The sequence below is a fragment of the Cupressus sempervirens genome, chromosome 9 (assembly GCF_028749045.1).
Source record: "Cupressus sempervirens isolate cs-2001-9-10 chromosome 9, ASM2874904v1, whole genome shotgun sequence".
Classification (NCBI taxonomy): domain Eukaryota; kingdom Viridiplantae; phylum Streptophyta; class Pinopsida; order Cupressales; family Cupressaceae; genus Cupressus; species Cupressus sempervirens.
The window spans coordinates 399,150,253-399,173,505 of NC_143126.1; the positions used below are offsets into that span (position 1 = coordinate 399,150,253).

Consider the following 23,253-nt stretch of genomic DNA (forward strand, 5'->3'; position numbering starts at 1 on the left):
TGTGGTAGTGTCGGTTTTTATGGTAGAAGTATCAATTAGCATGGTAGTAGTGTTGACTGGTATGGGTACAATGGTAGTGTCACTTAGCATCATGGCGGCATCAACTGGTACACAAGAATTTTCATTGGGCATGGTGATATTCTTGACTAGTGTGAGTACGGTGGTAGTGTCACTTGGCATTGTGGTAGTATTGACTAGTACAAATACGGTGGCAGTGTCACTGGCATCCTGGTAGTGCCATCCGTTATGGTGGAAGTGGTGATTGGCAGGGTGGCTATATTGACTGGTACAGCGGAAGTGTCGATCAACATGGTGGCAGTGTCAACTAGTATAGGTATGGTGGCAGTGCTGACTAACATCATAGCATTGATTGGAACAATGAAAATGTCATATGGCATGGTGTTAGTGTCCATTGCATGGTTATGGTGGCAATGCTAATCGGTATGATCATGGTGGTCACTATTACAATGGCAATGCTGATAGACATGAACATAATTGTGGGAATACTGATTGGTATGGTGATAATATTAGAGTGCAATGTATTCAGTGAAGCCATTGAATTTGTGCTGATACAAGACCTATCCTCATGGAACTAGCAAGATATATTTGCGCTATTAGATTTCAAAAAAGTTTGGTTTGCATGATCTTATGAAGGTTTTGCATCGAGGCATCGACATGTTTTATGATTGGCTCCCATGGGATCCTAGTGCTTTTAGACATCGCAATATTTATATCAATTCATGTGATCCTAAAGCAACATGGAGCTGTCAACAAATATAGCCATCAACATCATCTCATGTTTTGGGATCTTGGTGTTTGCAGATTGCTTAAGGACAAGCAATCTTTGGGGGTGAGGATTTGTGATGTCCCCAATTTTTTAATGTAATATCTATTACGAAGTAATTGGAAAATATTTGCTTGTTATTAATAGTGATCAAGAGATCAATTTATACAAGAGACTGAACAATGTTTCCTTAAGAAACAATCATAAATAATAGAAACATTCTATTCTAGAAACAAAATACTACATATTAGAAACATTCTAATATTTATAGAAGATTACAATAGATAACCATTAGATACTAAAATAAGATAATAGAAACTCTCTATTATCGTAATAATATCTTGATTAAAATAATTAATTAATTGGTCCCAGAATATAAATAATATAATAAAAAGACCTTTAATTAATTATTTTAATTAATATTTTTTTCTTTTATTTGGGGGAGGGGGCCCAAATTGATAAATTAAAAATATTTCTATTTGGGGTTCTGATTGATTTATGTATATCTTGAGACCATCTTTTACTTTGGTCATAGGTGTTTGTTGCCATGTCGACACTTGTTGTGCACCTTCGGAGTTTTCCTCTGATGTGGTATTTATGATCGACGTATAGGGTGTTTTTGTATGCAGTTTGATTTGTTCTGTGATTGCAAATTCTGTGTAATTTTTCCATTGTTTGCCATTTCAGAAGTGAAAGACCTTCCCTACTTGGCTTGTGCAACTTCGGTGGGTTTTGGGCCTACCCTATTCTGCTTGTTGGATTACTTTGCTCAGTTTGGCAAATCCAAGCGCCATCTTTGTCTACAAATATAATTCCTCTTTTAGTGACAAATTGCATATATCTTTGTGTTTGGCTTATATCTCTGTGTTGTAAAGTTTCTCAATAAGAAGCGTAACCAATAATGTAATAATTATTCTTGAATCATTCTTCTCCTGCAATAAATTGTACAAGGTAGTAATGTAGAGGAGCAGACTTAATTGTTTCTTGTGTGTACTCTAACCTCATCCTTACCTCATCTTTATATTGCACTCAAGAGGCATGTCCTTAGAAAGGACATGTCTTCTCCCAAGTCGGCCCAATATAATTAGTGAATATTTTTGCAAAGATCGGTGTCTTTAAGGAAATATATTAGTTAGTAAAGATACTAACTAAAACTATGCATAAGAACATTATAACATCTTCCCAAGATAGACGTTGATTAGGTTAGATTAAATAAGAGGCCAATCTTAAAGGAACTTCATGCTTTATTAGAACTGTACAATCAGGTCAGTATGAGATCGAAGTTACAAAATTAACACTCCCTCTTAACTTGATAATCATACTGAGAGATAACATATCTAGCATCATCAATTAAGATGAATAAGCATAGATTGATACTCTATATCTATTTGAATCTTCTAAGCATGTGGTATCATTGGACACACATGATGCTATGTCATATTACTATGCCTATGATATGACTTATCACTTATACTTGTGATAATAGTATTCTATGGAACACAATATATGGGATAAGATCTGGAGAATGATTAAATTCTTCCTTTATCTAAGCTGTGACTCATAGGTGCTGGCAGACCTATGTCACAATATGATCCAGAGTTAAGATCTACTAGTTCACAGGATAAACTCCAGAGAATGATTAAATTCTTCCTTTATCCAAGTTGTGACTCATAGACATAGAAATGTCTACATCACAATATGATTTTGAACTCATCCAGATTTGACAGTAGTTATCCACTATTCAACACATTATCTAAGAGATCGTCATCTCTCATAGTGTCTTTTATACAAGTGTTTATTATCTCAGAGATCCTCACCTCTTAGGTAATGAATACAAATGGTGAAGCCCATAATAGTCAATAGCCTAACAATAATAATTTTTAAAAATTATTTCATTAAGAATTAAAGAATACAAATGTATTATAATTCAACCGTACCAAGTCTTTTCCTTAAGTGATCTATCTCCACTCAAAAGTGAGGTTTGGTAAGAATATCTGCTGTCTGATTTGCAATGCAAATGTATTCTTGGCCATTGCCGTTTTCTTTATTTTGAATTTGTCATTACTACTCACTGTCATAATAGTCGATTCGATGAAGAGCCCGAATCCCTCCTTATTTGTTCATACATTCATGTTGCATCTCTTTGCAGTTCGTTCCCCAGTTCTCTTTATTTTGTATGCATGTCGAACAACTAGAAAATCAAAAGTTTTCTACTATTATCATGATAGGGATAATGTTGTCAGAGGTGGTTGCTGACACATTCATTTGTTGATTCGTTCAGACATATATTGTGACTAACCTGTGACTATGTGTATCTGAGATGATGTATCTCGACAACCTTTGACCGCCTGCTTTGGAGTAGTTTATTTAGGTTCCAAACAACTCAAAAATAATGCTCTATTGTCCATCTTCATTCCACTATATTTAAGGATTGTGACCCCTGAATGATTGTTTCCTCACTTTTCCAAAGACAAGTTGGCAATTATCCTCGATGAGAAAGAGATTGTAATTTGAGAGTTCAAACATAGGACGTTCTTAACTACACGAGTTTTCCTTCTTCCATAATAGGCATGTTTCAGAACCTCTTAAGTAAAATTCTTCAATCTTGTGGAGGTTGCATCCTTTGTGATCTCTTTAAAATAGCATGGACTCACCGTATTGCTCATCTTCTTTAGGAAGAATGTCAATTTTCTCCCTCAACGCTACATGTATTCATTTTGCATGCGCTTAGTTCTGTGTAATATGTGTTCTCGCTAATAAGAGAGACATCGACATTGCACAATTTTGACATAAAAAAATTCCATATCATAATAAATCTGGGAATTGCTACTGCTTTACTAGTTTGGAGCAAAATCATTGAACCACTAAGCCTCATTGACTTGATGAATTTAATTAGTGCTACTACGTTACAACATGGAATCTGCCAAGGAGGGAACAAGTAGTTTGTAAAGACTTTCCTATCAGGGTAAATGTCAACATGGATTGACACCAGATATCACCCACTCTTGATAGTTTTCATTTCCTGAACACTCATCATAGGCAAGAATCTTGTTGCTCTGATACCATGTAAAGTTTCTCTATAAGAAGTGTAACCAATAATGTAATAGTTATTCTTGAATCATTCTTCTCTTGCAACAAATCGTACAAGGCAGTAATGTAGAGGAGCAAACTTAATTGTTTCTTGTGTGTACTCTAACCTCATCCTTACCTCATCTTTATATTGCACTCAAGAGGCATGTCCTTCGAAAGGACATGTCTCCTCCCAAGTCGGCCCAATATAATTAGTGAATATCTTTGCCAAGATCGGCGTCTTCAAGGAAATATATTAGTTAGTAAAGATACTAACCATAGTTGAAAAATTCGGTTTTGGCAATATCTCGACTGGCCCCAAAAGTGTGAACATATTGGAATTGGCAAAAGCTCGGCTAAAAATTCGGCAATAAATTGGCACTTTTATCGAACATTTGAAAATATAGAATTTATTAAAACATTCTTAAAAACACACAAATACACAACAGATTTGTAAAAGATATAATGATTTGAGATATCCACCATATCGTAATCAAAGCTTTGAGTTATATAGTAATTCATGCTATAGCAACTAAAACATAATAGATTGACATAGTGATAGAATCATATAGCAAAATTAATAATTGTTTATAAATTGTGCTACGATAATAGGAACTGAATATTTAATAATAAAAATAAATAAAATTAAATTTTCATTGGTACAAAACAATTCTCTAAATCTACATAACTGAATGCAATAATATATTGCCTAAAGCAAGTATAAATAAATTTATTTATTTTTTAAATAAAAAATATTTTTCTTAAATCAATCACCATTATTAAAATACTTTAACATATATTATTGAATATTAATATATATGATAATTCCAAAATATTATTGACTAAAAATAAAATGAAACAAAAATAAATATTTGAATTCCTCATTGTATTCCATATTTCATCGTAGTTACTGATGCCACTTTAAAAAATAAAGCACAAGACACCATTGCCGTTTCTCCAGCTGTCCATCAAAAAGAAATTAAATGATCAGCTTAAATAAAATCGCTTAATACAGAAACGGTACAAAGGATAAAATTATAATTAAAATAGAATTGGTTTTTTTATTCGACGATGCCTAGCAATGGCAGTCTGAGTCGACTCCTTTCTCAGCCCTAGTTTCACAACCCATTGCCCCTGATTTTTATCAAACCCAAACTTAGCCGTGTGCTCGCGATTATATATTTTTTAATATATTTTAGGGCTGAACTTTGAATGTTATTTTACCAATTATATCATGCGATAAGGTGATTTTTTCTGTAAATATCGCAGCGATTTTTGCATATATTCAGTGCCGAGTTTTGGAGCATTTAAATCATTAAGGGATTTGGTTGCGATATATCGCATTTTTGGCGAAATATCGCCAATTTTTTAATCTATGATACTAACTAAAACTATGTATAAGAACATTATAATATCTTCCCAAGATAGATGCCAATTAGGTTAGATTAAATAAGAGGCCAATCGCTTTAAAGGAACTTCATGCTTTATTAGAAGTGTACTAACTGTACAATCAGATCAGAATAAGATCGAAGTTACAGAATTAACATGTGTTTGGCGAATACTATATGTATATTTGGTGCTCAATGATTATCTTCATTCACATCTAGCTTTGGCATCATTGTGTGGCACACTCAATTTTCCTTAAACCTTGCTAGATCGTACGTCCAACCTACAACTTTGTACCTGTAGTTGTTTGCTGACAATTGTAATGCCCCCATTTTTAGCAAGTTCCGGCAGTTGGCTTGGTCAGTTCATCATTGTGACCCTTGTGAGATGATAGTCGGATTTGAGGGTCTCAGTTGCGGAGTTATTAGGCTTTCCACTAGCCTATGGCAAGTTTTGGCTCAGCTTTGAGGGACTTACTATTTATAGTAAGTCAACTGTAGGTTTCGATGAGCTTAGTTGAGTTAGAGGAGTTGAGTGACGCTCTTAGTTTTTATTTCGGGCTTCTAGTTTGGGCTCTCGGAATCTTGGAGGGAGCCTCTATTTATAGTAAGTCACCCTATCAAGTTCATTCATCGCCTTTCTTCATCAGGATCATTCTGATGTTGTTAGATTTTGATTATGATGCTTCTTCAGTCATTTTTGCAAGACGGGTGAATCATTATTATTATTCATTTAAATATGTTGAGGTTGCTATTTTTGTTGTTATATGTTGGTCACCTCAATATCATAGCTCGTTGGAACCAGGTTGAAAAGTTTTAAGTTGTGGGCACAAGAAACAGTGGCCTTGTGTGTTAGAATATTATGTTATGGTGGAAAAGGTCATTTTTGGGAGCCAAAAGAAATTAATAAATTATATTATATGGCACTTTAATATATTTAATGTTATAAGATAATGTTGTGTTGAGGAAGCTTTTTAAATGGAGTTACATTTGGGAAATTGGTACCATTTGGAGATTATAAATACGAGCCCATTTGATGGTAAAAGCATCCATTTATTTATTTTGCTTTTGTTGTCTTTGTGACATTTTTGAAGTTGGTACTTGTGCCCTTGTTGAAGTATAAGGGTTTGAAACTAACTGTGCTTTTCCACAGCTGAGGTATTGTTGTTAAGTCTGAGAATTATTCCAATTAAATTATCTGCCATTAGTTCTCTATTGTTTTCACTATATTTGAGAAGTAGTTGCTGGAAAAATTTGTCTAGTTTGGTAAGAGATTTGGTTGCATATTTGAAAGATTAAGACCAGCCTGATTGGAGAGAAATGGTTTCCATTTAGAGGCTGCCGTTTTCATCTGTGGCAGCTTTTGAACATCCTAAGGGCTGCGGTTTCGACTGGAAATTTGTGGTGCCTTTAGTGAGGTTGTGGACATCATCTACAGCAGCGTTTGGGTTTATATCCAGACCTGCAATCAATAATTAAGGCCTGCGTTGAAGATTCAAGGCCCGCGTTTAGTGCTTGAGGCCCTGCGTTAAGAGATTGTGGCCTGTGATTTGATTGAGAAGCCCTGCAACTAGTTTGGAAGCTGAAACATACAGTTCAGCTCAAGCAACTTTAACTGCTGTTGGAGATTGACATTGGACTGGGATAATACCAGGTTCATTGTTCCCTTTTGCAAATAATTGTAATGTGTTTAGCAATGCCAAAATATGCTACAGCAATAGATTAAGTGGGAATTGTTCCTCATCATTCTGATATCTATTTTCAATTGAGTTGTGTATGTGAAATTATAATTACAAGTGTTAGAGAAGTTAGTTCTATGCTGGCATTACATTTAGTTTTATATCCACCAAGTTCTCAAGCTAATATGTTGAGTAAAATAGCATCATGTAGCACTACCATGGTTGGTTGCCAAATGTTTGATGAAATGTCAAACAACTGATTACTAAGGAAATTGATGTCTATTTTTAGTCATAACTTGTGGAGGGTTATTACATCAATTACCAACCACTGTACGCTTATTGTGCTCACCATACATACCCTCCTTGCCGTCGATCTCCCTTGCCGTACGATTAAAAAATCTACCACATTTTGGTTCATTTCATCCCTCCCATTACTTTTCCATGTGCTGCCTCTAGGTCTACATCGGTTAGGAGAAGACTACGCCGCCATCAGGGACATTACATAATGGAGACCCATGCACAAATCTTGAAGTGGCATGTTACATGCTTAAAATCTGTGAACATTGAATGCTGAACTGGGGTAAACTACCTCATCCAATTTTGGATGTGGGGTACTCCAATGAATGCCAACTGTAAGGCCTTTATGAATTTGATAAAAGAGATCCTCTCATTAGTGTCATCTAAGCTGAAGAACACCCCTCAAGTTGTCCTCATTTCCTAAATCTGGGGAATTTCTTTACACTCTGCTGCATACCAGCCCCATTATCTTTGCCACACCAATCCTTGGAACCTCTTTCAATATGGCTTGCAAATTGTAAAGGTTGTTGGAGACAATGTAGAATTATCATAGGGTCCTCAAACATGTGCTTTACATTGAGTAATTCATGAAGCAAACTTGATTTTCTGTATTGAATCCTAGGGTTGTCAAATGAATCCCAGGTCTGTGTTGATGAAAGTTGGGAATGTGTTTGTTTGATTTTCTGTGTTGTAATATTAGACAGATGAAATTGGGTTATCAAACATCACAATAGAAACTATTAGCTTATGCTGATCGTGGATTCACTTTATAATGCTAAATGCTTTTGGCTTTTTATTTATAGTGTTTCTTGCTCTATTATCTTTCCTTCAATTTTATTGCATGTACAGGTCTATATTATTTTATGTAACTGTCTTATAATTATTTCAGTTTTCCGTTTTAGCTTAATGTTTTGGTATCTTTGTCGATGTTTTTGTAGGGACTTGTTGCACATCTTCCAAAGAAGTATCAACAAATTAGAAGGTAAAGAATGTTTCATTTTAAATCTTATAGGGAAACGTGTTTTAACAGAATAGCTGTTGGAACTGATAAGTTTTAAAATGAAGAGCTTTGCTGGAGAAAATCGCTAAATTACTTGTAGAAGGCCTGTGTAAAAGATTTTGTCTGTCAGGGCTAAGACGAACTTGTAAATTGCATGTAACATTTTCAAAGCTAAACCGCAATGTTCTATATATAAGTTTTAGGTATTTATATGTTCTTAATACTCTTAATATATTCCTTATTGTTGTGTGTTAGCAAGAAATGTGGAGATACAAATTGGAGTTCTAAACACCAATGAGCTTCTGATGTTGTTGTCTCACACTCGAATTCAGTCTTATTAAGGAAAATAGAGAATCAGTTCTGGTTAGATGATAACTTAACTAATAAATACTAAGAACATATATAACACATTAGAATTAGACTAAAAAATAGTTTTATTGATTGCATTCATTCCATATATCGTATACACCCTTATATCTTCTTATATATTCATTTACATTCCCATCATCCTTCCTTGGTATATTCTATCTTTATTTATTCCTTCAGTATATGCACTTGGTAGTTGTTATGGAGATGGCATACAAATGGCTCTGGAGTTTCTGAAGCTCTTCCTCCTTTTGGTTGGTTGTACTTGCATGTGTCAGTTTTATTGTGGTTGGATCTGTGCTTTTTGTAGATTTTCTGGTCAGAATCGATGATTATGCATATCTATGATATTTCATTAATCTGGTTCAACTATTTTGGCGATTCAAACTTGTGTGGTGATTTTCAAAGTTGTGGGACTTCCAGATTTTAAGTGGATATGGGTTTGCATCTATGTCACATGAAATGACAACTTTTCAAGTTTTACACAGTTAACCAGAACATGTGGTTTTGTAGATCTGCAGATAAACTAATTTTTGGATTATGATTCTTTGGGGACATTTTTTGGATGCAAGATAGTTGTAGTTTTGCATGTATGCTTTGTGCATGGTGTGGGGAAATTTTGTCATTTTTTCTATGAGGACATGTTGGTATCTGCTTTGCCCCTGGTTATTTATGAGTTGTGAAGTTAGTATCCGTACTTTATTAAAAGTTTAAAAGCTTTTGGTGAACCTATTTCCTCATAAGGTTTATAGTTATCTGTTTGTGTAGATTTGAAGATTTCTTGGTGGATTCAAATTTACACAGATGTATTTGCAGGTTAAGAAAATTCTATGCTTTGTAGATATGTGGGAAATATTGTGTTTAGACTCTTAGGGCTTTTAGGGTGGAGACACTTTTAAATTTACAGGAATGCTAGTTTAGTTCCTTGACAATGGTACTCTGTTATGGATTCATTTTGCAAATCAGATATGGTTAGTGATCAGCTGTTTGAGTCTTGAAATAAATATTTACACATAATATGTAAACTAGATAGTGTAAATATTCTATTTGACCCATTTTAAGTGATATTTGCTCAAAAATCAATTAGAGATGTGCTAAATAGGAAGTTGTGTAACTCAATAACATGTCTTTTTTGTAATGTATCACATGCAATTGCATCTAGAGAATGTAATTTTCCTCTTGCATGCAAATGCAAATGACCAAAATATGCAAATGCATCTCTAGAGTGCGATTTTGGCTTGTCCAACCTAAATGCATGAAAGTTGAAAGCATATTTTAAAACATGCAATGACACTTGGAGAGTGTGATTTGCACTTGAAGGCTAAAATAAAACATGTCATTGCATCCATAAAGTGTGATTTTGCTCTTGGAGAGATATGTTTGACTTAGACAAATTAAGAAACACATTTTGAAACACGTGTTTGCATTCTAAGAGTTCAATTTGCATGAGAAAAGACATTTCCAGCCAAATCATCACATGTAAAGGTCCTCAAAGAGTGCGATCTAACTCAATTTGCATATGCATTTAACTCATGCATTTGGCTTTCTAGAGTGTGATTTTTCCCTTGGGACAAAAGCTTTGGAATTTGAAGGTAAAATAAAACATGTCTTTGCATCTCAAGAGTTCGATTTATCATTGAGAGCACAAATACATGCAAAACATCACATGTAAAGGCCCTCCAAGTGTGTGTTTTACATCAAAAGTATCAAATGCATGCATTTTAACTCATATGTTTACATCTTGAGACCATGTTTTGACTTATGGATTCATGTAAATGCTTCAAGAGACCACATTTTTCTTCCTTCCAGCCAAAAATGTCTCATGTATTTGTCTTTCTAGGGCACATTTTGCATTAAAGTGTCTAAATACATGCATTTTTCAAAAACGTTTTGCATGTAAATGAGTTTGGAAACCACAATTTGGCATTTACAAGCAAAAATACTTATGCTATTAGGCCTTCTAAGTCCGATTTGCACCCAAAACGTTTGAAGAAAGAGGTTTGCAACAACATCTTGGTCTTTCATGCACGTGTTTGCCCTTGGAAACCATGATTTGCATTGAAAGTTTAAATTTTTCAAGGCTCTTATGTTGCATGCATTTGCACTTGGAGAACCCGATTTTTGAGAAGACTTGTTCATCCAAACTTCTCTTTCCCCCATTTTTGGCTCATTGAGCTCCAAGTAAGTAGAAGGATTCAACTTTCTTTGTATTTCTTATTTGTTTTGCTACAATATTGCATTCTTTGGCCCATTTTTGTTCATTTGTTGAAATGCAGCCCTTGTTTTAAATAATTTTGAAATCCTCTGATTGCAAATGCAAAAACTCTTCTAAACTCCAAAAATAAAAATTGCATGTAAAGGGATATTTTGAAGTTTATCTTGTTTGAGTCAATAGCAAGAGGTAAGTTTTTGTTTTGTTCTTAGTTTTTCTTGCTTGTTTGTTGCTTGTTTTGATTTCTTTTTTGAAGAAAGTTGAGGATTCCCACCCAAGAATACAAGTGCATGTACAAGCTTTCATCTTCCATGCCAATCCATACTTCATCCACTTTCCAAATTCCATTCCTTCGACACATGTAATTACATCCTCCAAACTTAATTATATGTTTATCTCAAGTAAAGATGATTCATTTTTACCACATGTAATTACCTCTAGAGAACCAGATTTTGGTAAAATGTCACACATTTAAATACCAAAGTTGTCATTTTGCACATATCCATATGCATCCAACTTGCATTCTTGGCCATACAAACAAAGGCCCATTTGTGTCCACATGCAATTCATCATTCTAAGACCGATTTTGGCCCTTTTTGTCCAAATACATGCTGTTTCGTTCATTTCCAACCATCACATGTGTTCTATAAGTATCTAATCAATACTTTGAACACTTTGTTCTTCATAGATCTGCCATTGCAAACCAAATTCTAACACCCTCATGGATCCAATCCATTTAGATGATGTATTTACTCTTTGAAATTTCCATGTTGCAGCACAAGATATGTCTGCGCCATCAAAAGCCAAACAAAAGATCAAATATCAATATGATAAGGAGTTGGCTCACACAACTGCATCACTCGTTTTATCTACTCTGCATCAAATCTCAAGTACAAAGATTGGGCATGTAGACATGAACAATTTCTTGTAAAGGATCGAAGGTCATGCCAACAAGGATATGCAATGTATCAAAAGGAGTACTATTAATCTAGTATCTACTTTCCCTATGGCTGCCCTAGAACCTGAGTTCGTCTTGGGCTGTGCTCTTCATTTCAATCTTAAATAAAAAACAGCTAAGGATGCAGATGGTATGGTCATTATCAACTTGAATCCAAATGTTATTGAGCAAATCTTCAAAGTCCCTTAGACTTCAGAATGTGTAGATTTGTCTAAAGAAATGTCTCCATGACTGTGGAATCAGAGCAAATTAGATTACCAGAGGCATACCAATGATAACTGTTTGATACATAAGAGACCTAATTTCTCTAGATGGGCAAGAACAATACACAGATTTGACTTCTTCCTAGAAGTTAATGATTTCATAAATCTCCTTAGTAGAAGCTGTGGCCTCAAGAATCCAGTAACTTTGAACCTTGGATGTATAAGTTCTTCCAGATTTTTTAGAACAAGGAATACATCTATTGGGGAGAGATCATAAGCACATCATTGTGCGGACAATTAATTCATATGGGGACATCAACACCATTCGACATGAATTCATACTTGGTGTACATTGTTGTGGCCACAAGAACGTTCTAGGACTTTCCACCAAATGAGATTGGTCTCTAGTTCCCACCTGGAACTACTATGACTAGATTATACTAACACAAGCAGCATCATTATAGAAGAGTACAAGTTGCATTCTTTGGATATTTTAAGTGTCTTTTTGACAAGAAGTTGGCAATCAAAAGAGTATTAGATGAAGCTTGGGGAAAGGTAAATTAGTTCGGGTGAATTTTCTTGCAATTCCCAACTTTCACCTATATGAGAGTTGCTTATTTTCAAGGAGAACCAGACACCTTACCAAGATATCCTATTGATAAGATCATTCTGATGGAGATGGCTAGACAACTCATGGAGGTGTAATCATACCAACACAGTCAACACAAGCCAAGATTCGACATTATCATTGCCAAACCCCTCCAGATTGGTTGGTATACACTCAATTCAGTATATAAAGAGAAAGCTATGGAAGCGTAACTTCAACTTATTACCTTGAAGAAGTCTAAAGCTAGATTCGAGTTTGATTACCGAGGGACACATTTCTCTCATGTTCATCGCATGGAGGATGTGTGGATTGACTTGTGCATTGACATAGACATCATGAAGATGAACTATTGTAGGCTTACGTTGCAGTAAATAATCAACCTTAACATGGTTGAGATTTTAAAATGGTTTGATATTGAAGATGATGATGTGATCCTGATCTAGAATATCACAATACTTGGTTTGAAAAACTTGGCCTATTTCCTATTTAATGGCAACAAAAGGAAGGAATTTCAGTCTTTGATAGTTTCCAATCTATTTTGCTGAATACTAACAAGTGGCTGAAAAACAAAGGCCTAAAGAGAGTACATCCAAAGATTGGGATAGATTGCAATCACTTTGGGCTGGTTAGTAGGAAATCTCAAGTGGAGATTAAAAAGGATGGTTCATCCTCATTCGGGCTAGCTAAGACCCTCAAGTTTAATCTTAGAGGAGGAAAAGGTTCAAACCAACCTTTGGATATTGAAGATGATGACATGATCCTAATCTAGAATATCACAATACTCAATTTGACAAACTTGGCCCTTTTCCTATTCAATGACAACAAAAGGAAGGGATTTCTATCTTTGATAGTTTCCAATCTATTTTGCTGAATACTAACAAGTGCCTGAAAAACAAAGGTCTAATAATCATATATCCCCCACAACCGTCAAACAACCAGGAGCCATCTACTCAGGAGGAACCATTCTTGGATGCCATAGACAATGATGTGGTTTCATTCTCCACTGTATTCACCTCTACCATTTGCACTTCCCATCTCTTTTGCACTTCCTCCTATCCTCACAACAAGTTAATGCGAGAACTTGGAAAATGTATTTGATAATTTATAGATTCTCACAGAAGGTCAAGTTTCCCAACTTGATACCTGGCCACAGGGTTTGAGATATTCATGACAGAGTCATCTCAAAGGATACCCTTGGTTCTGGCTATGCAAATTGAAGCATGCACTTTGACAACATAAATCTAATTAGGATCAATGTCTGTTCTAGCCACTGTTCCAATTTCAGTAGATGAAGGTTTTCGTTTGCCCACATGGTTGGGAAAAAACACCATGAAAAGGAGGAAGGTCATGATACCCCCAAATTATCTCCTAGCAATGAAAAATAAATCTAAACTCCCAAATGAAAAGGTCATTTCAAGAATTGTTGTTGATTTTGAAAAGACCAAATATGTCAAGATTGTGGAGCCTTTGATGGATAAACTAGTTGAGGAGCTTAATCACTCAGATTACAAGATCACCAAAATTGAACTTGGCAAACAATCATAACTAGGGTGTTACAGGATGCCCAAGATGTACTCTCGAATTCGTCAAAAAGCAATCACGAGCTTTGGGAAAAAAAATCAGTTGAAGGAGGAGAATGCTCATCTTCATGAGATCATTCGCCAACAATCCTCGCAACCCGTGGTCATCACATCTCAAATTGCTTAGGTGAATCGGAGAGTTGAGGCAACAAAATCTTGGTTCGAAGAGGTTATCTCAGAAGGGGTTCAGTCGATCAAAGATGTCCTCAAAGTCCTTGAAGGTATCAAAGGTGTTGAGGAAAGACTTCACAACATGATTGCTTCCTTCAATTAGGAGACCAATAACTTGAAAGAAAATTTGGGTATTTGGGATCAAATGGTGAATAGTGATTTGGATGTTTTGAACACATACGACATCATTCCATCCCTGGGCATATTCTATGAATATCAAGGACTCGGGTCATAAGGCACAGTTGATGGAAAAGCTTTTGAAAAAACTACAGGGAGGCTTAGAAGGCCGTCAGACAGTAGAAATGGAGATTGTGAATGATATGAGACAAATGTGATGCAAGGTCCTTACTGAAAATGATAACTTGTTCATTGAAGAGGAAATAACTTTAGGGTACACCGACAGAGTCAATGTTGATCTTGATTCTGAAGATTTTGGATTGCATACGATGAATGGGTTTGCTACATACAAGTCTACTGCAAAACACTTGTGGGATTCTCTCGTAGATAATTACAAAGTTGTAAAATCAGCACATGCAAATCCCGTTAGAGTTGGAGCCATTTCAAAGAAAAAGAAGATACTAGATCTTCTTATGGTTCAGGATTGTATTGCCAAATAAAGGCTTTCCTTGACAATTTTAAGTATTGATTCGACTTTCTCTACCTTTTTCTTTATAGTTTTAGCGTTTCATCTTTGTAGTTGTGAAAGATGAATTGCATGTAATTCGATTGCATGTCCTCATGACATGTAATCTAATAATTCTTCTCACCTAGTTTTACTGGGTCAAAGTGGTTGAGTTGCTCCCACTTTTACCTCCTCCTTTCTCTCACTTCTTTTCCTATATAAGAATTTCCCCCTTATTGTAAAAATCATCTTTTATTGTATGCAAGAAGGCTATGATAAAATTGTGCAAGCATAACTATGATTGTGTAGTACTGATTTTTTGCCCCTTAAAAAAGGACTTAGAGCCAAATCGGTACACTTTCAATTAGCCTTTGAGTTGATGTTTGTTAGAGATTTAATCTTGCCCATTACTCGCTTCGTAGGTAAATAGATTCTTTCTTGAAAGGTAAGAGGAAAGAATATTGGTAACATCCCTTACAAAATCTCTCAACTTCTTGCTTACCGTGAGTTGATCCAAGGAAAGGTGAGAAGGGGGATTGTTCCCATCAAGGTAGCAAAGACTTTGTCTCATACGCTGTGGTTGGTCTACCTATTTTACAATTCGATTTGAAGAAACTGTTGGTTGTAAAATATCCACCCAACACCTTGTAGGGTGGTTTGATATAATGCTATGATGTAGTCTTGGTTATCGATTAGAGTGTTGGCATGATACATGTAGTTTTGGGAGCCTGATATGTTCATTCGATCATATGATCTTATGAGAAGGTGGGAGATCATGTCGTCATTATTGGTTACTGATTATGCAGTTGGAGATTTGTTAGTGATCTTGTTGGTTCTCTTGGTTTGGGTATATTGGTCATTTTCTTTGGTGCATAGAATTGATTAATCAATAATTGGTGCTCATGGATACTTGAAGAAATTGGGTGAGGCAGTTGTTGAGACAATTACTCTCTAGAGGTTTTAGTACGAGGTCAAAGGAACCTTTCACTTGGGTATGGAGCAAGTTTGTGATGGACTTGAGAGGAGGTTGTTCTTGGAGAAAGTCTATGTGACTTGGTATTTTTAGAAGAGCAATCTCATTTCCTAATCCTAGTCTAGTTGGAGATAATCATGTGATACTTCTATGGCCCATTTATGCATTATGTTTATGCTTTCTCATGGTGATGGATCTTGAACTTTAGTTATTAGTTTTGAAAGATTCATTTGATGAGAGTTTAGTGTGGTTATCTCCTTGGGTATTTGTTTATTTTTTGAGGATTTTGGATTTGTTCTTGGGTTGATTTCTTGATATGGGAATGGTTTTGAGTTTGAGCTTCCGTGTTTTGGTGAAACATACATCTTGGATGGTTATATTTATTTGTCTTGTTAGATCTCATGGGTTTGAACATTTGGGCATTGTTGAGGCCTTTTGTCGGGGTTGTGAAGGGGATCTTACTTTGCACAACTTAGCACTTTGAGGTGATGGCAGAAGGACATGATTGCGATATGATTATAATTTATCTTTTTGTTCAATGGCTTCTTCCAAGAGATTTGTGATCACATGGTTTAGTGTGATGGACTTGGGAGAGTTATGGTGACATGCTATTAGAGACTATGCAATGTTTTGTGTTTCTTGTGTAAATACTTGTGATTGTTATTTGTTACTGCATGGCCTAATTATTAGCCACGACTTTGGTATTAAGTGTTGATTGGTAGACTTTATGCCATAATTAATTTTCAGACTTAAAATTACACATGCAGTGGGAGTTCCTGGATACATGTGTTCTTCATTGACCACTATTTATAACCAGGGAGCTCATAATTGTAGTGGGTTGATATGTTGTTGGCATAAGTTCTACTGATGTTTGGAATACTTTTGAGGTATGGATGATTGAATGGTTGTCTTTTGCTGTGGTTTCTATTTCCAGTCATGTGTGTTTTTTGTTGGATGTTAACAATAAATTGTGGTTGTTTTTATAATTGTTTTGGAATATTAGTGTTTTATCTTGTTCTTTTAGGAAGGTTGAACTTCAGGGTTGTGTTTTGATCATAGGTATGGAATTGTATATATTGATGTTTCTGAAATTCGCAAACGTAGTGGAGTTGTGATAGTAGTTTGTGGCCATTTATTTTCACTTGGATATGATGTTTGTGTTGGTTGGATTGGTGCTTTCTCACCTTGGTCTGTTCCTTTTCTTTCATAGGTTTGTAGGAAGAGAGGAGTTATTGCTTGGTATGATGGACGCCTTAGATGTTATTGTAGATATCTTGTCAGAGTACAAGAGCATGCTGGAGATTCATGTGGCTGCATGGATTGCTATGATGTTGTGTCTCTTTATTTGACCCTTTGTAGCTAAATCTTGTTTAGATTGATCATGGTAAGGTGTTTGACAAATGAGAGAATGTTAGGAATTAAGGTGTCTCAACCTTAGCCATTCATAGCATTCTGTTTATTTATTTAATGCCTATAATTTTAATTTCTTGCTCATCATATCTTTTCGTCCAGTGTGACATAACACAGTGAGTAGTTTTCATATTGGAAGGTGACATGTATGTAATTAGTCTTTGTACAGAAAAGTAGGTGTTGCACTTTGGTAGAGACATTTTTCTATGTATTATCAACTTGGAGAACTGTGCAAGCCATTTTTGTATGACAAATTCTTATGATAGGTTATGATAGATTCTTATGGTAGGTGGTAAAATTTTAGAAGGCATTTTGCATAAAGAATATGTGTGCTCAAATTGGTCTATGATGAGTTGTTATGATGGATTTTCTTAAGTATTGTCATATATGACATATTTTAAGATAGTTGTAAGGTGTGTAAGAGGATTTGCCATACCTATTATTAACAAAAATTGAATCCAAGTTTAAAGGGGTTAGAAAATGATGTAAAAGTGTCATTTGCATGCTTCTAGGTGGTTGGCATATGTGCCACATGGATTCAGACAACTCTATCTTTTGGCTTTTCCTAAAAGCCATTTCTAACTTGTATTTCAATATACATTGTTGGTCTTCTTTGTGGGTTTAAGAGAGGAGTGAGAAAAATATTTCTTTGCAAGGTTAGTTGTTGGATATCCTCTAAAAGAGCAAGATGTGGATTCCGTGTTAAGGTTATGAGCTTGCAAGTGTATTGTAACAATTTGTTGCAGTTTAATACACTGGTTCGGTGCTTCAAAGTGTGGGCTTTTTACCCAAAAGGGTTTTGTCCATGTATATCGATGTTTGTTCTCTGTCCATCTTTTTTTAATTCTTCTTTTATGTTCTTGAAGTATTGATTCATATGCCATTATGTTGCTTGAATTTTATTAGACGTAAAAGCTACATTATCTGTCTTGTAAGGGTTAATGGATGGGAAATCACTTGTCCATTTCTGGCATAACAGTATGTGCTTGCATCAAGTTGGTGAACTGTGAACATATGACTAAAAAACATAGGATGCTAAGGGTGCATGGTGGGTCAAAGGTTTTTTTGAGTTCAGCTTTTCCTCTTTGTTACAAAGATGAATAGGAAAAGACCCCTCTTTAAGCACCTACTTTGGAAAAATGAAGACACATCACCTTAGGTGCCCTTGTAGGGAAATTGAAGTCATCTAGTAGCTATGCGTTGCTATTCTCGATGGCCATTAGGAGGGGGCATGAGATTTCCAAGAGGCACCAAAAATGCTTTAAATTGAGGCTTGGGCTAGTTGTTGCATCATTGAGAGTTGAGTGGTTTATCTAGAGTGGAGTGATCATTTTATGTTAAGAAGAATCCTCCTTCACTTTCGAGTTGAGCAATAGTTCCAGTTTGCAACTCTTGTAAACCCAATGTGGCTAATGATTTGTAATTTCTGAGTACTCTATTTTATCTATTGAATCAACAAATCAGTTTCTTGTATTTTTGCATTATTTTCTTTGTTGTGCTGTGTAAATGTTGGGTGGAGAAACCCTTCATCTAGTGTAACAAAACATGTGTTTGGGTGTGTAAGGGGGTCCCCTAAATCATCATTCATCTTAATGAAGATAGGGATCTCTTTGAATAGAAGTAACCTTTTGAAAAGCCTCTTGATGCACTTAATTCCTAAGGTATGGTTGGAGAGTGTGGAAGAATGGGTCAACCAGCATACAATATATAAATAATATGATATGTTTCTCTTTCATAGGTGGCAAATAATATGAAATGTTTCTCTTTCATAGGTGGCAAATAATATGATATGTTTCTCTTTCATAGGTGGCTATCTTTAGTATGTAATAAATGTCAAATTCTTGAAATAGACGCAACACTACCTTTTTGTCTTATAATGAATTGGCTAGTAATAAATGGGCTTTTAGGAATGCTTTCATGATTCAACTAGTAATAATAGGGATTTGGGTGCCTTCACGAGTTGGCCTTATCTACTAATAAATACTTTATTTGCTATTTCTCCAAGTGATCACTGATCATGAGGTCCTAAGCATGTGTATAACCTTTTGAATGGGCGATTTAGTGGCCTTTAGCCTCAACAACTTCTTTGACATTTTATTTGTTGTGATTTGAACCCTTTGCAACTCCAAATTGCATGTTGCCTTCACCTTAGCCAAATCAAAGTCTCCACATAAGACTTTGCTTCATCTAATTGCCTTTTCATTCCTTTGTTAAAATTCCTGACCATCTTTACTCTTTTGACTTCGGATACGTGTGTGGTAGAGATGTCTCCAAGACTTGAATTTGGCCATTGGAGTGTTACACTTACTGTTTTATGTAGTGTAACGTCTCCTATTGCAGCCCTCGAATGTTGAGATTCCTTTAGGCTTGTTTCAAGCTTCCTATTTACTCCATTTTTGTTCTTCTTTACTATTCTAACAATCTTTTGGCATTCCTCCCACCTCTCAATCATTCATAGAGCATTTTGCTATTGGTTTTGCTTTGTGCATAATTTCGCAACTTGCCATTATCGCTACTATTGAAGCTTTGTTTCTCTGAGACGCTCACACTTGCTTGCTTTCTAGTGAGCTCCAACTTATTGGCATGAAAGGGGAATTCCTTCCACCTTGCATGCACTTTTTTTGATTACCTTTGACATAGTTGTAATGTTGAATTAATTGGGCTCACTAGTATATGAATGTGAACTAGGAACTAAAGCTATTTTCTTTTGATTAACATTAGGAAGGGGTGGATCAACTTGGCTTAACCTTAAATCTTATTGAAAAAACTTGGGCTCAAGGTGAATTCAACACTCCTTGATTAGGGGTTCAAAAATGAGTTATTGGAAGTGACCAAAGGTGCAAAATTGACAGTGATCACCATCCATAGAAAGACTCAGATAAAAAATAGATACATGTGATGAAGATCTAGAAAGAAGAGATTGAGGGGAACTTGTGTTTTGAATTTGAGCAGAAAATGCCACTTGATGTTGCTTTGGGGTGCCTTTGGCCTAGGATGTTGGATGTGGAAAAAAATTGTATTTTCAAGAATAGGATATTCAAGATCGTCAAAATGTTTTGAATGATGTTGCATTACAACATCATCGATCTTACTTTTTTGTATTTGCAAAAGGTGGTTCTATGGCTCACAGTTTGCTTTACTTGATTTCAAATTTGTCTTTAGAACCTGCTGCTTGCACATACAAAAGAGAGAAAGTGTTCGTTGATAGGGGTTTGCCTAGGTCAAAACCCGATTTTGAAATTATTTGCAAATGGAATTGAAATTTACTTGAATTGAAGTGTTCCTAGAAGGTAGAGTCTAGATTTGATATTGAAAGCTAAAAATTGAAATGTTTTACCTTCACAAGTCTTCTTTGTGTTGAAGTCTGTTGTGATGGAGCCTTACTTCTAGAGTCTCCATTTCTGACCTTGTTGAGCGAAGTGCGAAATGGTTTGAATATTATGAAGCTGTCCTTTGGAAATATGTACTTATCAATTGACGAGCTTAAGGGGCTTTCTAATGAATGGTTCATAAGGCACAATACTTGGTGAAGGTTTTGCAAATGGGGTTGCAAGCTTTGGGTTTAACCATGGAGGAAACTCCGTAGTTAAGCTGCTCAGGCTGGAGTTGTACTGGGATGGGTGACCTCCCGAGAAGTCCCAATGCTTCACTCCTGTGAGCATCACCTAGATCCAATGAGTGCTGAGTGTTCCATTTATTCTCGTGAGAGATGGATTCATGTTGAATCGCTACTCATGAAACATGGGTCAATGAGTTTGAATCAAAATCACACAGTTAAATCCTAATAGCAATATCACAATTTGACTTGCTGTGGAAATTATCTCCTGCTTATCAATATGTACCTCATCATTTGTGTCAAATCAGATTTGTAACTGGGACCCATTGGAGGTCCAATAGCATGTGATAAGAACTGTGAAAAAACACACTATATTGCACCAAATATATACTGTTTTGGTATGGGAGATGCTGCAGATACAGAAGCAGTAACAAATATGGTTAGCTCCCAACTGGAACTGCATCGTTATGCAACTATTCAAGAATCACATAATCCATGGAAGCAGAGCTTGCAGATTTTGGTCTGCTCACAGTATTTAATATCCAAAGGAATGAGAAATTAATGGTAAAGTTTAGATAGAGGAATATTTGACGGCTTGAACATGGAGCCACTATGGTCAATTGTGATTAATCACGACAATCAAAGACAAGATTTCCTTATTTGCGAGTCAGAAATATTAAGGCGGGAATTCTCGTAATAAAAAGGTTTGATATCATACAGAAGAAGCAATGCTCAACTCTGCCCAGCACATAGGGAGGAAAGGTCGTTTCCTTACATCTCTCACTTACAAAGAGAACCTGATAAACAACCTTGCATCTCGCTATCTTTTCACTTTGGATTCGAGGCACATGATATCCAAGTTCACAACAGGCCAATTGATTATTATGTGAGATTTCCGCCCAGATAATCTTTTTCGGAGATTGTCAAACTTGTATTCATGGTTCGAAGGCATATACTCAATTGCCAGAGATACTTTTGTAGCCACTATTGCTTCACATGGAGATGCCAAGACCAAATAGCAAGATGCGATGAGTATGCAAAAGGAGATGAGCAGTATATATGTTGCCGTCATAGGAATCCAATATCAAGTTTGTTTCTAGTCACGGTGACCAGACCAGTATAAGAACGAAGTTTGCCTATGCGGATGTTCAAAGATTGTTAGGGACGGGTCCTGCAAACGATTACGCTACCCCCGTGTCAAATGCAATCTCCAGCTTGTATAAAGAAGATGCCTTCGAATATTCCCAGAACCTAAAATGGCTTCCAAACTTGTGAATGATTCAAAAGTGGCATCACCCTTATATTCGAAATGAGATTATAATGTTTGTATTTAAGATCCTCCGGAGTGCGGAAGATTGAAAAAACTCAACTGATCACTACGATAGTCTCTTTAGAAGATGCTCGACACCTCACCCATGGTCATGATCGTACGCGGCAACTATTAAACAAAAGAAGAATATTTAATTGCCAATAATGTTCCACTAATATTTGTTTGGAGATTGTTAATATACAAATGGTATCCAAAGAATATTATCGCCAAGAATAAGGAAATAAAGGCCTGATAATGTTAGAAGTCAATTAAAATGATTATATTTATTAAGGAGTGTAATTAATCAAAACAAAAGTAGAATATATTTTGAGAGATCTTACTTTTTGTTCTGAAAAGCTGAAAAGCCACGATTCCAAGTGAAAAAGGATATAAATAAGTGAGAAGTTGAAGAACAAGATATATTCGAAAAACATATGAGAGAAAAATGAACAGATGTAACATATTTATTTGCAACGAGGAATAAGGAATTTTTAATATGGCTTTGTAATTTTAAATTCAAATATTGTATTTCAATGATTTATAAAAGCCTGTTGCTTTTTATTATTTAGATGGCATGGAGATTTAAACTGCAATTGATTCATCTTTTATAACCTTTAATTTTTTTTTTGAAAGCAATTTATGTTAGATGACTAGATGAGGTCATCTATGGCATTTTAAACTCGATCATCACAAATATTGTGCAATATTTAATTGGTTCCAACTCTGTGTCTAGTCTATCTCCTCGACCTTAGGAGTTAAAGTGCAATCTGGACTAGTTTAGAATTGTGTATATATATTTGATCTGCTGCGTCTTGATTATTTAACTGTTTATAGTTTATGTGCATAGAATATTATAAAGTTGTACATTAAGATCTTCATTGTAGTTGACTCTGTTGGCCAAATAAGTTAAAGCACTAGTCTTTTTATCATTGACATATTGGATTGATATTTGAAGTCAGGAAATCTATAACTTTCTTCTTACAAACCTCAAATCCATTGTTAAAACCTTATACAACTCATCAATTCAAACACTTAGCATTCAATTTTATTTTGATTGAGTTTGAAGAATGAA

The 23,253-nt window shown here is 35.4% G+C and overlaps 1 protein-coding gene across 8 annotated transcripts in view; it reads left to right on the top strand.

The window, feature by feature from the left end:
* LOC149538940 (carnosine N-methyltransferase-like) overlaps positions 1-23,253 on the top strand; it is a 197,141-nt gene that overhangs the window by 30,588 nt on the left and 143,300 nt on the right. For all 8 annotated transcript variants that reach the window (XR_016356144.1, XR_016356143.1, XR_016356142.1 and 5 more), the window contains exon 3: positions 8,153-8,196. Coding sequence is in view for 3 of the 8 variants with exons in the window: in XM_089800332.1 (XP_089656458.1) it covers positions 8,153-8,196 (44 nt within the window). In the remaining 5 variants the exon portion in view is untranslated. The remainder of the gene's footprint in view (positions 1-8,152; positions 8,197-23,253) is intronic.